At 44.9% G+C, this 14,989-nt stretch overlaps 2 protein-coding genes across 2 annotated transcripts; one reads left to right on the top strand and one right to left on the bottom strand.

Annotated features, from left to right (window-relative positions):
* Nucleotides 1–7,296: 7,296 nt before the first annotated feature.
* On the top strand, nucleotides 7,297–7,467 carry HD556DRAFT_1205018 (uncharacterized protein; the record flags this gene model as incomplete). The annotated part of the gene is made up of 1 exon (XM_041296452.1): nucleotides 7,297–7,467. A coding segment is annotated over one exon (171 nt), but the record flags the coding sequence as incomplete, so codon positions are not given.
* A 3,804-nt stretch (nucleotides 7,468–11,271) lies between these two features.
* HD556DRAFT_1309273 (uncharacterized protein) lies at nucleotides 11,272–13,533 on the bottom strand (the record flags this gene model as incomplete). The annotated part of the gene is made up of 14 exons (XM_041300256.1): nucleotides 11,272–11,572; nucleotides 11,783–11,799; nucleotides 11,871–11,930; nucleotides 11,976–12,115; nucleotides 12,172–12,515; nucleotides 12,570–12,585; nucleotides 12,640–12,711; nucleotides 12,759–12,784; nucleotides 12,836–12,879; nucleotides 12,937–13,004; nucleotides 13,058–13,112; nucleotides 13,160–13,247; nucleotides 13,346–13,384; nucleotides 13,439–13,533. The coding sequence occupies 14 exons, from the start codon at nucleotides 13,531–13,533 to the stop codon at nucleotides 11,272–11,274; spliced, it is 1,365 nt and encodes a 454-aa protein (XP_041159051.1).
* Nucleotides 13,534–14,989: the final 1,456 nt, after the last annotated feature.

Raw genomic sequence — 14,989 nt, 5'->3', positions numbered from 1 at the left:
CCAATATCTCATCCTCCCTTACTGTGCCTATGGGTTCCTTTCATGTAGACTCTGCATCAACGGCCCACATGGAGCCTGATATATCACGTTTTGCCCACTATACAAAGCTCCATGAACCGATCTGTGTGAAACTCGCTGATAACCATGTCATCCTGGCACCAGGTTGGGGGACTGTTAAACTTGTCTTGCAGTATGAAAAGTCCCTGACGGAACAAGCCCTTGAGTTCCTTCATGTCCCCGATCTATGCTATACCCTCATCTCTGTGTCGTGCCTTGCATCCCAGCGCATCTCATTCATCACTTCCTTGACAGGTGGCATGCTGTGTGCTAATGACGGTGCTGGACCACCACTTGCTCATGTCCACCCCAAATGTGGTCTATACATGCTTGATGCTACATACGCTCCCCTGATGCCTACTGCTACAGCCATACTCCTTAAGTCACCACCTCCTGCCTTGTCCCTGCACACTTGGCATTGGCACTTAAGCCATGCTGGCTTCTCAACGGTCCTAAAGGCTGGTAAACATGTCAATGGACTCACTATTGACCCAGCGCTACTTGCTGATACTGGTGATGGCACTGATTTGATCCACTGTGTGTCCTACGTCATGGGCAAACACAAACAGTTCCCTTTTCCTTTCACTGCATGTCATGCCTCTGCTGCAGCTGAACTCATACACTCTGATGTCTGGGGGCCGGTTAATATTGCCTCATCAACTGGTGACTCCTACTTTGTTGTGTTCATGGACAACTACACCCGCTATTCCCTTGTATATCTTATGCAGGCGAAGTCTGAAGTCTTCGAGCTCTTCAAGAAATTTGCACCTTGGATTGAAACTCAATCTGGCGGCTGCATCAAGCGTCTTCATAGTGATAACGGTGGGGAGTACATATCAAAGGAGTTCCTTCACTACCTGGCAGAACGTGGCATTGAACATGAGGTCACCATGCCCTACACCCCCCAGCAGAATGGTGTCGCTGAACATGGCCACCAAACCATCATGACTCGTGCGCTTAGTAGCCACCACCAGAGTGGGTTCCCGCGATCCTTCTGGGGTTGGGTAATCCTGAACTCTGCACATGTCAAGAATATGCTTCCTTCCTCAGCACTCGGTGGCCGCACACCCTTTGAGGCTTTCTATGACCATAAGCCTGATGTCAGTTACCTGCGCCCTTTTGGGTGTCTTACCTACTCCCACATCCCTGATGACACACATCAGAAGTATGAGTTTGTCTCCCACCATTGCTTCCTGTTGAGGCATGTATGGAACACTGGCTATGTCCTCTGGGACTTGTCCACCAAGCGCATTGTTTGCTCTCGCCATGTGCACTTTGATGAATCTGTCTTCTACGGCGGTCCTGCTCTGTCCCCCCTTCGCGCACTTGTAGATGTTGCTGACCCTACGGCTGTTGTCAGTTCCCCAGTGGGAGGTGCCCCTCTGCCTGGTGAGCCATCATCTGTGATCCCTGTTGTCTCTGACGTGCCACAGGTATCAGTGGGAGGATGTGATGGTAACCCACTGGACACACTACCACCCCATGATACACCACCTCCAAATGACAACCTCCCAGCGCCAGCACCTCCACCTGATGTACCAGCTCCACGCTGAAGTGCATGCCCACGCCAGCAGACACAATTTGACCACACTACTCCAAACAGACTTAGTGCCACCGCCATACCTACCAAATGTGTCCCTGTAGCCGAACGTTGGACTCATGTCCCCATTCCTCCAGAATCTCTACCAGACCCAACACCTCCCAATGAATCAGCAATGGACACCTCAACAGATGCACCTGCCACACCATCGGAGCCCCCCATACCAGACTCAATCAACAAAGCATGATCACTACCAGAATGGCCATTGTGGTCAGATGCCTGCAAATCAGAGCTACAGTCCATGTGGGACTTAAAAACGCACTGTCTGATGCCACTCCCAGAAGGACGAAAGGCAATTGGGTCCAAGTGGGTATTCTCACTGAAGACGGATGAAGATGGCAACATCACCCGACACAAAGCTCGGTTCATTGCGCAGGGTTATACTCAGGTTGAGGGGATCGACTACATGGAGATCTTCGCAGCCGTCGCCAAGTACGACACCATTTGAATCCTCCTCACACTTGCAGCCAAGTTCAACCTTGAATTAGACCAGATGGACATACATACAGCTTTCCTCAATGCTGAACTCAAGGAGGACATATATCTTAAGCAACCAGCTGGCTTTGAGGATCTGGTATAGAGACTCATGCCTCTCATTGTGTGATATGGCAGTTTTCACTAGGGAGTACATGGCACAAACTTGGAGCATCACTCTGTATGCTATCCGCAGCTATTCCTATATGAGGCACAACTTTCCCATGCAATGCGCAACATGCGCGCACACTTCCTGCGCTTCACAATGTATACGCGCACACACTGTAGGACACGAGCTGGCGCTGGGCTCGTATCGAGCTATTTTACAGTACACGTCAAATACCCGTCACATGCTAATCACTTCCCGATGTTATCCAACACTAACCCGCCAACCCGACGTTTAGGCCGCATCGGACCCGATGTTTTCCCGCGCACTTGTCCTATCCGTGTCCCGTTCCGTCTTGCTAGCCCCACTAGGTGTGTAGTTCATTATTTCGCACATTACTCACGTTGTAGCCAGCGCTATTACATGTTTTCCCATAGTCCGCAGCGCCTCATGTTTATTTACATGTACTTCGGATCCGAAATACTCCGCCGCTACTTTCGCCTACGGGTTCCGCATTTCTACGTACTTACATATATATTGGACTGACCTCAAGCATTATTCATCGTCCAAGTAGAGGGGAGCAGTTCCCCGACGCTTAGTGGTCAAACCCGATATTTCGTAGTTCTTAGTTGATATTGCGAATATCATCGCTCTTTCATTATCCGTATCAATCATCATTGTCATCACGCATACCGCTCGCTTTTCCGACGTTCGCATATAGCGTAACTCTTAGTTTCTGACACCCCGAACCCGAACCCGATAACCCGAAACCCCGAAAACATCGGACCCGACGCTTTTGCATCGGACATCGTAATTATACCTTTGGACATTGTTTCCCGCGCTCGGACTATTGACCCCACATCACTCACTTACCCCAAGACTATTCCCAGACCGCAGACCCCTGGGTCGAACGCACTTGTCAGGCAAGTATAGCAGACTAGGCAGTGCAAAGACCACAACACAAATATATCTGTTAGGAGCGATCTTCGTTTGTTCCTCTCTGTATTGTTGTTTCTACAACGCTTTCCCGCGCTTGAGCGCCCTATAGCGCCAGCCATCTGGAAGCATCCATCCACTGTCCACCAAGCTCTGTAGTGCGTATATTTCCATTTCTCTTATTTGCATATTGTTCCACCTTTATTTTTATCATGGACCCTTACTTACATATATCCTTACATACCTCACTCAGTAGCGCTTCAGCTCCGCATGACAGCGCTTAGGCGCCATATATAAGCGCCAGCAGTACATAATATTACTTACCTACTCACTTACCATCAACTCACCAACCAACTTACCGACTGAACGACAGCACTACCCACTTACTACCTAGCAGAGCATAGTTGAAATCTACTCTTTGGCACCTTGCAGAAAACATTGTCTTACTAGGATGTGATTGGCAATAAAATCACCAGTTCTCACTATCCTCCACGGTCAACGGTTCAGACAAATACCAACGGTTGATAACGTGGCCGTTCGTGGGAGGAGGTGTAAAAGTTGGGTTTGTCACAGCAAGCAAATTCCTAATGACTTTGAAAAAGATGAGATCAAGATAAATCTCAGGAACAGTAACCATTAACTGGCTTGATGCAGTGCTTAGGTACTTGAAGGCTGTTGATCCGTTAACTGGCTTGATGCAGTACTTAGGACACAGATGATAAGGATTGATGATCAATGGTGTAGCCAAATTGATAACTGGCTTGATGCAGTGCTACGATGCTACAAGAAGATGGTTGCAAAGATATGCAAAGATAAGATGAATATAGATCACGACAATATGCAAAGGAATCAGAGTACTATCTCATAAACACTCCCTATTCTCAAAATCAGAGGAGATCAAACTAAGCCTCTAACACAATTGAATCGACCAAAATACGTGGCTTTGAAACTAACTTCTCTGCTGCTCAGGTACTGCACGATGAGTATGACGCAGGTCAGAACAGAGTACATCCTCGTGATGTAGTCTTAAAGTAGCCAAGCTCTTAATATTGTTGAGTAAAGTGCTAGTCTTATTTGTCGTCCTTCCTAATCATTAAGAAATACGTGAATTCTCCCCACAGAAAAGATATCCTGTGTCGTAAAGAGAATGACGAAACTACACTAGATGACTGATAACCGTGTACCAGCTAGTGTAATTTAAGGATTGGCTCAAGGTAGGCCTCAGAAGATCAGTATGTCGTGAGAAATGATGATAAATGAATGGAGGGAATAAACTAATATTCACTCAGATGTTCACACAAATATAGGGTGAGAAACTTTAGGAAGATACTCAAATCCTCCTTCCTTCTTAGAAGGGAATCTCTCAAGAAGGGGAATCTATTATTCAGAGGGGAAACAGAGTCCCTTATATACTACTCTAAATGTGGCTGCATAACTTTCTAAATAAGGAAATATGACTCATAGCGACTCAGACAGAAAATGACTCATAATGACTCAGTCATCAAAATGTTCCATGTTGACTTGTTCACTTCTCAAAATATTCTCATCTATAAACTTTCTCCACTCAAATATCTGACTAATCCATTTCATGAGAAATGCTGAATAATCTGTTGTGGTATGTTTGGAACTGATCTTTGAGTCAGATAAGTATTAATTTGAACAGTTAAGTTGTATTGTAAGGTCTTCAGGTCTGAAAATTACTCAAATAAAATCATAAGGCGGTGTAAAAAGTTCGTAGTAATTTCATAGAGCAAACATAAGGAACTTCAAAGCTAAAAAGTAGCCATGACCATGCACAAAACTGGTTTGGTGCGTGTCAACATCTCTCAGCTTGCATCTCTCACCTCTTGTCTAGTTTCTAATCATCACTTAAGCAAACTCACTCTTACTCTCTCTCATTACTGCTCACACACGCGCTGACATGCACAAAACTTGTTTTGTACATGAACATGGCAAATATTTAGCTGTAGTACTCTTTATAATAGCCCATGATGCTATCTAGAATTTTCTGTGTAGCACCCATATTTTATTTGAGTAATTTCGGATTCAAAAATGAGTGCATCACTACTTAACATTCAGAATAATACTTATCCTTATGAAAGATCGGTTTCAAACGCACAATTCTTCACTTAGTCAGCAATTTCTCACACTTCCTATAATTTTCTCACACATTTTCACATGTTCTGGAACATACTTTGTGACATATCCTGACATCATATTACATAATTGGTATGTTTTGTGTCACATCTTGAACATGTTCGCTTTTACGCGAGCCTCTCATTTTTCACAATACTCAGAGGAAAGACCTGAAAGACTTCATACCTCATTACATAATCGGACTCATGTGACTTGGTGACACATTAGGAAACCATGCAGAGACTTCATTATGACAAATATGCAAGACCAACACTGTGGTATTTAACAAGTTAACATTAGACTGCAAGAATTTCAACAAAGTTTGAACACAGCTTTGGAGTACAGCATTCAGGCAGTGCAGAGGCAGTGTACACAGCTTGCTAGCACAGGTTAGCATAGCCACAGAGCACAGCCACTAAATGTTGATTTGAAAGCAATACTGGAATTTGGTAGAATAATCTGGAACATTCTATGGCATTCTTTGACACTTTAGTAGTAGATTAGTAATCAGTAGCACAGCCACTAGTAGAGTAGTATATAAGGGGCCCATTTTCCCTTTTAATAAAGAGAGCTCCCATTTCAGAGCCCATTTCCAAGTATCATCTAAGTTTGAGAGTGAGTGAGTGAGTGAGTGAAAGATAAGAAGAGTGACCATAAGGCTCTTTTTAGATTCTCACTTCAAAGATTACTGAGTGACACACTGAGTGAAATATTAGCTTATTTCATTCCACTTTTTGACACTGTTTCCCACGACATACAGAGGCATATTTGAGGCCACCATTGAGCCATATATTTTACACTAGCTGGTACACGGTTATCAGTCATCTAGTGCAGATATATTCCAGTTCTCTTTCAGACACAGGAAATCAATTCTGTGGGGAGAATATACGTATTTTCATTAGCAAGGGAAGACAAATAAGACTAACAGTCAGTCACTAATATTAAGAACTTGGCCCACTCAAGACTACATCAAGAGGGTGTATTCTGTTCTGTCCTGCGTCAAACTTATCGTGTAGTGCCTGAGCAGCAGAGAGTAGGTTTCGAAGCCACGTATTAGTTCGGGCTGATCCGTGTTAGAGGCTTAGTCTGATCTCCAATTGGTTTGTGAGGATAGGGAGTATTGTTATAGCTCTGAGAATCATCGCATAAGACATACATCTATATTCGTTGAAGTCATAGCACTGCATCGCGCCAGTTATTGACTTTCTTTAGGATCATAGCACTGCATCAAGCCAGTTACTGATTCTGTTTCCCCCCTTTTTAGTCACTGAGTACTTCCTTTGAAAACTCAACACACTTTTTCCCACGAACGACCACGTTATCGACTGTTGGTATTTGTCTGAACTGTTGACCGTGGTAGGATACTGAAAATTGGTGAATTTTACTGTTTTCACATCCTAGTAAGACAGCGCGCACCTTCGCTTTCCCGCGCTTTGCATCAGCCAACCAGTAGCACCTTCAGCGCCTACTACCAGATCTTTGCTGCACTCACTTCCCCTTTAGGGTTGAACGCACTTGTCATCTCAAGTATAGCAGACTAGGCAATGCACGACCTTACAACATTTATAGATACAGTCAGGAGCCTCGTTTGTACTCTTGCTGTATCATTGAACCTTCACCAGAACACCCAGACTGAGTATGGAAGTTGGAGAAGGCACTATATGGGCTGAAACAGGCTGGATATGAGTGAAATCAAACACTTGATGAGTATCTGCAGAAAGAAGGTTTTAAATTTGTTTGGAGTGAGGCTGATCGCAGTCTGTATGTCCTCCATGAAGATAACAAGGTCATTTGGCTTGTTGTATATGTTGACAATATGCTAGCCACATCAAACTCTTGTGACTACCTGAACACATTCAAGGTACACCTCAAGGAACACTTTGAACTGGCAGACCTTGGCCCTGCTAGACATTTCCTTGGCATGCACATCACTTGCAATCGCAAGAAATGCCTCCTCTCAATCAGCCAAAAGACTTACCTGGAGAAAATCCTAGAGAATGCCGGAATGTCTCAATGCAATCCAGTCAGCACACCCATGGCTCCTGGCATCACGCTCCAGAAGGCCACTCGACCTCCCACCACTGATGAGGTGGCTATCATCGCCTCTATCCCTTATCATCGCACAATTGGTGAACTTAACTATGCAATGAGGACTACTCGTCCCGATATCACTTTCACTGTCTCATGTCTCTCTCGCTATATGGAGAACCCCAGCATTGACCATCACCGTCAGCTCAAATACCTACTCAGGTACATCCGTGGCATGACAGACTTAACACTCATCTTTGGCCTGATGGATGATGGTCTTATTGGTCACTCTGACTCTGATTATGCTGCTGACCGTGACAATGGCAAGTCAACCAGTGCTTATGTCTACCAACTGTTTGGTGGCCCAGTTAGCTGGAAGGCTCAGAAACAGTCAGTCATTGCAACATCGACGACAGAGGCGGAGTATATTGGGCTCTCAAATGCTTCGCAGGAAGCACTTTACCTTATCCAATTACTCCACAACTTCCACGTCAATCCTAACCTGTATGATCCCCCACTCCTCTATGGTGATAACCAAGCAAGCCTTGCCCTTTCCAAGAATCCCAAGTTCCACAAAAAGGCAAAGCACATCTGTGTCCACTATCACCTGATCCGCAGCCTTGTCGACAGTGACCAAATCAGACTTCAGTACAAGTCGACATCAGAGATGTTAGCTGATAGCCTCACGAAGGCCTTACCTCGTCCCACTGTGATACGTCATCGAGAGGAGATGGGTCTCTGCCGTCAGACTACACCAGACGGTCAGGCGAGTGGAAGTGTCAAGAGTAGCTGATGGTATCTGCCTGACCACCCTGTTAGGACAATGAGTGACATATATATATCAAAGACATTCTACAGTACCTGACTCCATTTTTCCTACTTAAGATGTCCAATGTCTGTCAGTGCACCTCAGTCTCTTTACCCATGACTGAGGTGTGTATTGTTGTTCTTTCTACTATATCATTATACTCACTACATGTAGGCTCGTGTCTAGGTTTGTAGCACTGCAGAATCCTAGTCTCTTTATCCATGACTGAGGCTCGTGTCTAGTCCTCACTTCCTACAATAACATTCAATGGCTTGTGAGATAATGATCTGCATCATGAGCCAAAATCTCAAGATCATCAGTAAATTCACACATTTCTTGGCAGACCTTTTTTCAAAAATTAAAACTTATTTTTAACTTATTGACACTTATTCACCTTTATTCGCTTGGCTGTTTGTTTTCACAAGTCAAAAAAGGAAGTGTATGACACACAAGTGCCGAAAAGTAGCATAAGATCAGAAAAGTTAGTTTAAGTATTAGAAACAAAAATAAGTACAGCAAGTAAAATATGTAGTTCAACTTGGTATGTAACCCACAGCAGGTAGCCCGTGACCCATGTATTCCTGTACTAGATATATGGGTGGTGTTACAAACTCAGATAGAGTCTTCCGTAACAGCTCCAATAAAGGAGATCAAGAGTATGGTATCGGGTAATGACAACCAGAGGTAGAACTCTGGCAAAGTGATCGAGTATAGGCTAGTCTCTTCGCAAAGAGCTAGATCAGAAGGCACCCTCAGGTCCTAGTCAAGTATCAGGGAAAACTGAGTAGATTCAAGTTAAGGAGAAATACAAGAAGTAGCTAGGGTTTATATACGTAAGGAGAAGTGCACAGACCAGTCCATGAGGCATTGTAATAGTACAGGAAAAGGAAGTCAAAGATAAGAGGAATCCTTATGGTCGACATGAGGTGCACTAGAAGGAGGGCGGGGATCAAGAAGCATAGTACATGTGTAGTCCTGCAGGTGGTGATGGGAAAATGATGGGGTTACTGTAACAGGTGGGGGTACAATGTATGTCAGTAGTAGCAACACGATAACAAGATCGACAGACTCATGAACTGTGGGAAACGACTTGGATCAGTATGGGTCTTGCTTGAAGGAGGATCGACAGACTCATGAACAGCGGACAGCGGGAAATGACTTAGATCAGCATGGCTCTTGCTTGAAGCAGGATCAACAGACTCACAAATGGCGAATGGTGGGCAACAGCTTGGATCAGCATGGCTCAAACTCAATGAGGATCAACACACTCACTTCCTGCGAACAGTGGGCAAAGACTTGGATCAGCATGGCCCAAGCTCGAATGAGGATCAACACACTCACTGCAGGTCTTACATAGCCACATCTCATAGGTGGCGGGAATGATATAGTTGATGGCCCAGCAGGATGCAATGAGAAAGGTGGTGGGCAAACGAGAGAGATGGTGCACAAGGAGAAAGGTGGCAGGCAAGGAGGGAGACACGGGAGGGACTGTAGTCTGTAGGCAATGAGAAAGGTGGTCTACAAGCGAGAGAGACGGTGGATAACAAGGGCGGCGGCAGGCAAACAAGAGAGGGCGGCAAGATAAGCTAATCAGTGGTTATGTAAGACAGTGGGCAGACAGTCTGAGACAGACCTTTGGCAGCTCCCCTGGTAACTCCGAGTAACACTGACAAAGACTTGATACAGACTTAGACACAGACTTGGACGCAGAGTCTGCGCAGATTTCACACAGACTTCCCAATACCCTGACTTTCTGGAATGAGGATGGCTTACAGACGATGTCCAAAACATCCAAGTCAAACATTTGTGTATGTTTGTTTATTCCCATGGTTCAACAAACATCTGTCGTTCTTGGACATGTCAATGCTCTCTTCCACTGCTCTGCCCCTCCATCTTCATCAACACAACACTTGTCTTGGAATTGCAGCATCTTTCTCTGGTAAGCCACAGAGGTGGGTGTATTTTTTATGCTCTTCACCACACTAACCTACTTTGTTTTTTTGCATGGCCTTTTACCTGCTAACCCCACGCTGATCATGTTGCAGCTGTATCCCACTCTTAGACCATGCATGATCTCATTTTTTGATCTGCTTACCCGATTCTGATGGTGCTGCAGCCATATCCTGCTCTCAGCCAGTGCATGATCTCGTCTTTGGAACTTCTTAGTGGACATTGACGGTGCCATGTCCCGCCTGTAGGTACTATGTGAGTAAGTCTTCATTTTTCTTGTCTTTTACATTCTCTGACAACTCCCATCCACTAGGACCCTCATGTTATTCTCCTGCTCCCTACTCTCTCCCACTCCCTACTTACATTCTCCCGCTCATTACTTGCTCCTCTCGCTTGCTACTTACTCTCTCTCGCTTGCTATTTACATTCTCCCACATGCTACTTGCTCCTCTCACTTGCTACTTACTCTCTCCTGCTCACTACTTGCTCTCTTGCTTGCTAATACACATTATATCATTTACTCCCTCTGAAATACAGTGTTTTGTGTTTATGATCTTAACAAGTGTGAAATAAGTTTGGAAAGTGTACAATAAGTATCTCTGAATTGTGCTACTGGCATGGCTCAGAATGTAGGAATAAGTACAAAATGATTGCCAAAAAAGCTAAAATAAGTTTGGAAAAAGTTGAAGTCAAGAGGAGGCATCTGCTTTTTCAACTTATAATCGTCTTGTGGCAAGTTCACAGCAAGTTGGTGTCACCGTTCTCATGAATGGCTTTTCTGCTCCTTTTTGGGAATTATCTGGCAGCAAGTTGAAGGTCAAGAAATGTGTGAATTTACTGATGATGTTGCAGCTCAGAAAGCCTCACATGTATGACACAAAGCAACAAATGACATTGATGACCCATAGGATACTGCTTCAATGCCAATAGGCGCACTTGAGAGTCAAAAAACCCAAAATACTTGCATATGAAGTCAAAAAAATGCTGGATGCAGGACAAAGAAAGGAGAGGGATCAGCCACAGATGACTAAGATGTCCGGAACCGGGATTAAAACCAGCCCTGTGTGATTGGTACGACAGACATTTAAATTTGCTAAACCAGTCCCTATTCTAGGTCCTGGGATACATTGTTGGGATTATAATGTGTATATAAGGGTTTATCATGAATCCTGGTTTTCAGTGATGGACTATCTTTTCACATAACACTAGCTTCCTCTGCAGCAACTTCGGCCACTCAGCCCGATTCTCATCCGTAAGCAATTGAACTGACTGCGCCCTTAGTAAAGTGGCCATCAAACTACCGAAAGTTCTCAACAAATTGACGGGGAAAGAGACCGATGTTCCATTCTTATTGTCGGCGACTCCCTGGTCCAAACCAACCAAGGCATTTATCAAGTCGATTTTGAGCAAGCCTGCTGGGTATGTGGAGGCCACTGATACGCCGTCGAGGATGAGTCGGGCGAGGGCGAGCGAGCTACTACATATCGGTGTGAGTGACTAGTATTGAATATGGACAAGTGAAGACTGCCGGGTGTGTTGAGTTAGTTTTAATGAAATACATACTAAATCTAAGTGAAGAATATACCACCGAATGAATGTCAAAGGCACAGCGTGCTTACTCTTCTAAGTATAAGAACCGATGAGATAGGCGCATTTTGCGATTCATCCGTATGACAATTAAACTGACTGCGCCCTTTTGAGGTCCTTCGCGGATACAAAGCGGCGTACATATAAATCAGTATTGGATCACAGAGCTGGTACAGAATATAACTGACCTGATCTTCAATGCATTCTTGCGTGGTATCTAGCTTAATTGAAAGGTGATTCGGCATCTCCTGCATGCACATGAGAAATGTACTGTGCGAATCCGTGAAGCTCACCATTTGCGATGAGCTGATGGGACTGTTGATAGGTCTCAGGGCTCTATCTATCAAAGTCGACACGTGCTCGTTACAAGCATCGCCATCACGGCGGATACCCTTGCGTGCATTGAGGGTGGCCAGCAGGGAATTGCAATTAACTGAGAACGATCTTGTTAACCTCGTGAACAGCATGATTTGACTGCAGTGTACTTACGACGTCCCACGCAGAAATAGAATGCGATGTATATGAAGGTATCAGGCCACAATACAATCTGTGCCACATCTGGGTCAGGAACGAAGTAACGAGCCGTTTGTGATGTTTTACATACAGAAATAAAGGACATCATTGCGCAAACACTGGTAAGTAGACCAGTGTTGATAGTGTACAGCATGAGCTTGTTGATCATGGTATCGGACCGACGGAACCCAGTGCGAGATCGTTGGAGGAATATGCAGAGTAATACAGCGATAAGGATATCTCCGGCAGCTGCTACAGCATTTATAGACATTGACCATGACTTGATCTGGCGAACTTGAGTGAAGGTCGCCAACTCGAGACTGAAGAAGGGTGCATCAGCGGACTACTACTTGATAATTTCTGACACAAATTACGCTTTTACAACATATACTTTGAATATCACATTAGTAGACAAATTTACGAGAAGCAAAAACGCATACTCACTGACAACAATGACAAGTTCAGCGATGACAACTGACATCACGGACGCGGTTATGATCATGTTCTTGTTGCTCACTGGCTGAAAGTAAGCAACCGTCCACTGGCAGGGAGATCATACATACGATGGTAGACACGCTTGGCGAGGAAGCTGAAAGGACGATTAATGAGAATCGTTCTATTTGAAAGGTATCACGCCAACCTTTGAACCATAAACCCCGTGAAGCCATTGAACAAAACTTCAACCTATGATGCAAATAAACATGTCAGATGAGAATTGGGCACTTATCACACGCAACCCACCAATAGGCTCCACACAATTTTCTCGAGATCACTGGCGTTGCCAAAGTCAGTGACAAGGTACGTATACACTACCATTCAATATTCAGTTCACAGACAGACACGTCTTATATCCGGTACTCACAGGCATGTGTAATCAAAGCTTGATGGGTTGTGTCTGATACAAATACAGCGCCAACCTATATAATGTTAGAGAATGGCGCATATCAATCCTTCGTGAACCTACTAAAAGTTTGTTGTACCAAGGATCCGAGAAATACCAGCTAAAGTAGTACCATGTCTGCACACAAGTAACTTTGTGTGCTTGTGAGCTCCTACCAACGCAAAAAAAAACACGAAAACACACCTCCGTAAAGCCTGGAACATCCAAGTTTCAATCTACGCTCGTTGTTGATCCAAAAAGAACACTTACGCGGCAGAGACTACAACCCCAATCAAGAACGCTCCAAAACTGCGCAAGTTATACTAGGTCATACATATGTGAAGTTGAAAGATACGCACGTACTATCTGCAGTACCCATGGGGAGTTGTATCAGTGTGAATGAATGGGGATTTGGGCTTAAATAACAGGTACCAATCGTGAAGCGAAGGTCGGATCATTGGAGTAATGCATCATCTGACGCCTTAATCCCACACCCGTTCGCTGCGCACGGATTATCGATACGGCAGGTGGATCACCTGTTTATGCGTGACCAATTCAGTGCGTTTTTCATGACAGCTGCACCACTAACCTTCTTTATAGCCTTACTTGCGCCATGATGATCGGCCTGGAGTGATCAAGACGGACACGGTGGACTATGGGATGGCTTCAAGGCCGAGTTGGAGGAGGGATTCGAGAAAATAATCGCAAGTATGTGGAATTGAGGGGACTCGGACATTAGGCCTTCAGGTTTATTTAGGCGTTAATGAAATTAGTATGGATATTAATACAAACACACGGAGTACGAAATATAATCATCACACTCGAGAATTCGTACTCAGCGTAGATAGCGCAATTTGCAATAGTCCTAGTATTTGGCCGCATCTGCACTACTGGCACTACTGGACTTGCCAGGCTGAGGACAGTCTTTGTTTGTCAAGCCGTCCAAGGTCTGAGAAGCTTGAAGCAAGCGAGACATGGCAGCATTCAACATGCAACTGTGCCAAAGTAACAAACACAGCATACTGGTACACTCTTCCGGAAGTTGCCAATGCATCACGTGAATACTCGGAACTTACCAGTCGGTCCAAAGCTGTTCACTGCTGGGGTCTTCACGAGATTGCACAGAGTACAGATTTGAAGGCAGTTCAGGCTCTTCTTATTCCTCAGCAGTCAGCTTTGTGTATGATGAGCAGGAGAATCACATCTGGTTGGAACGTCTAAAATGGTGAAATCCCCTCTGTTTAGAATATGATTGCATGCTTCTGGCTATACACCTGATATACGTCCCAGAGCATGCCATGATCCTCCCCGCAGCTGCTGGAATCATTGTCCTCGTCGAACAGCTTATCAGCTTCTCTTGTGATGGGCAGAATGTGCGGATGCGACCTAATGCCAGACGGGCCCCACTCGACTGTCTCGTACAGGAAAATTATGGGTTGCGTAATATGTGTAGATGCTGTTGAGGGTAGCAGAGTACACTGTAGAGCTGGGAGGAGTGATTGTAAAAATTTCGAACATTTTCAAAAACACCAGACATTTGCCAAGTCATAGAGCAGCAACCGCATGGTGTCAAGAGCTCGTCGTCACGCTAGCATCACATGAACCAAGTGCGAAATAGACAAACCCGATGCGCTTAGATCACACCAGTGACAGAAGAGGTAAGCTATGCGGGCAAAAGAAGAGAGGAGCATGGCTTACGTCCTCTGCATCATCAACGCGTCATCGATGCGTCACGATCTGGACAACTCGGATGGCATGACATCGGGTGGAGAAATAACACTGGTAAAAATGGACACAGTTTGAGTCAGGAAAGAGGCTGACTTGCGAAGTATGGTTTCAGACCTGATGACGGTCGAGTCGCGGCGTGACCATTCGCGACCGAAGCCGTGATGAATAGGGTCCGTTTGGGGCTGC

The sequence above is a fragment of the Suillus plorans genome (genome assembly GCF_016647745.1).
Source record: "Suillus plorans strain S12 chromosome Unknown HD556scaffold_36, whole genome shotgun sequence".
In the NCBI taxonomy this organism is placed as follows: Eukaryota; Fungi; Basidiomycota; class Agaricomycetes; order Boletales; family Suillaceae; genus Suillus; species Suillus plorans.
The sequence above is the reverse complement of the archived record's forward strand: the minus strand, read 5'-3'. Positions and strand labels throughout refer to the sequence as shown.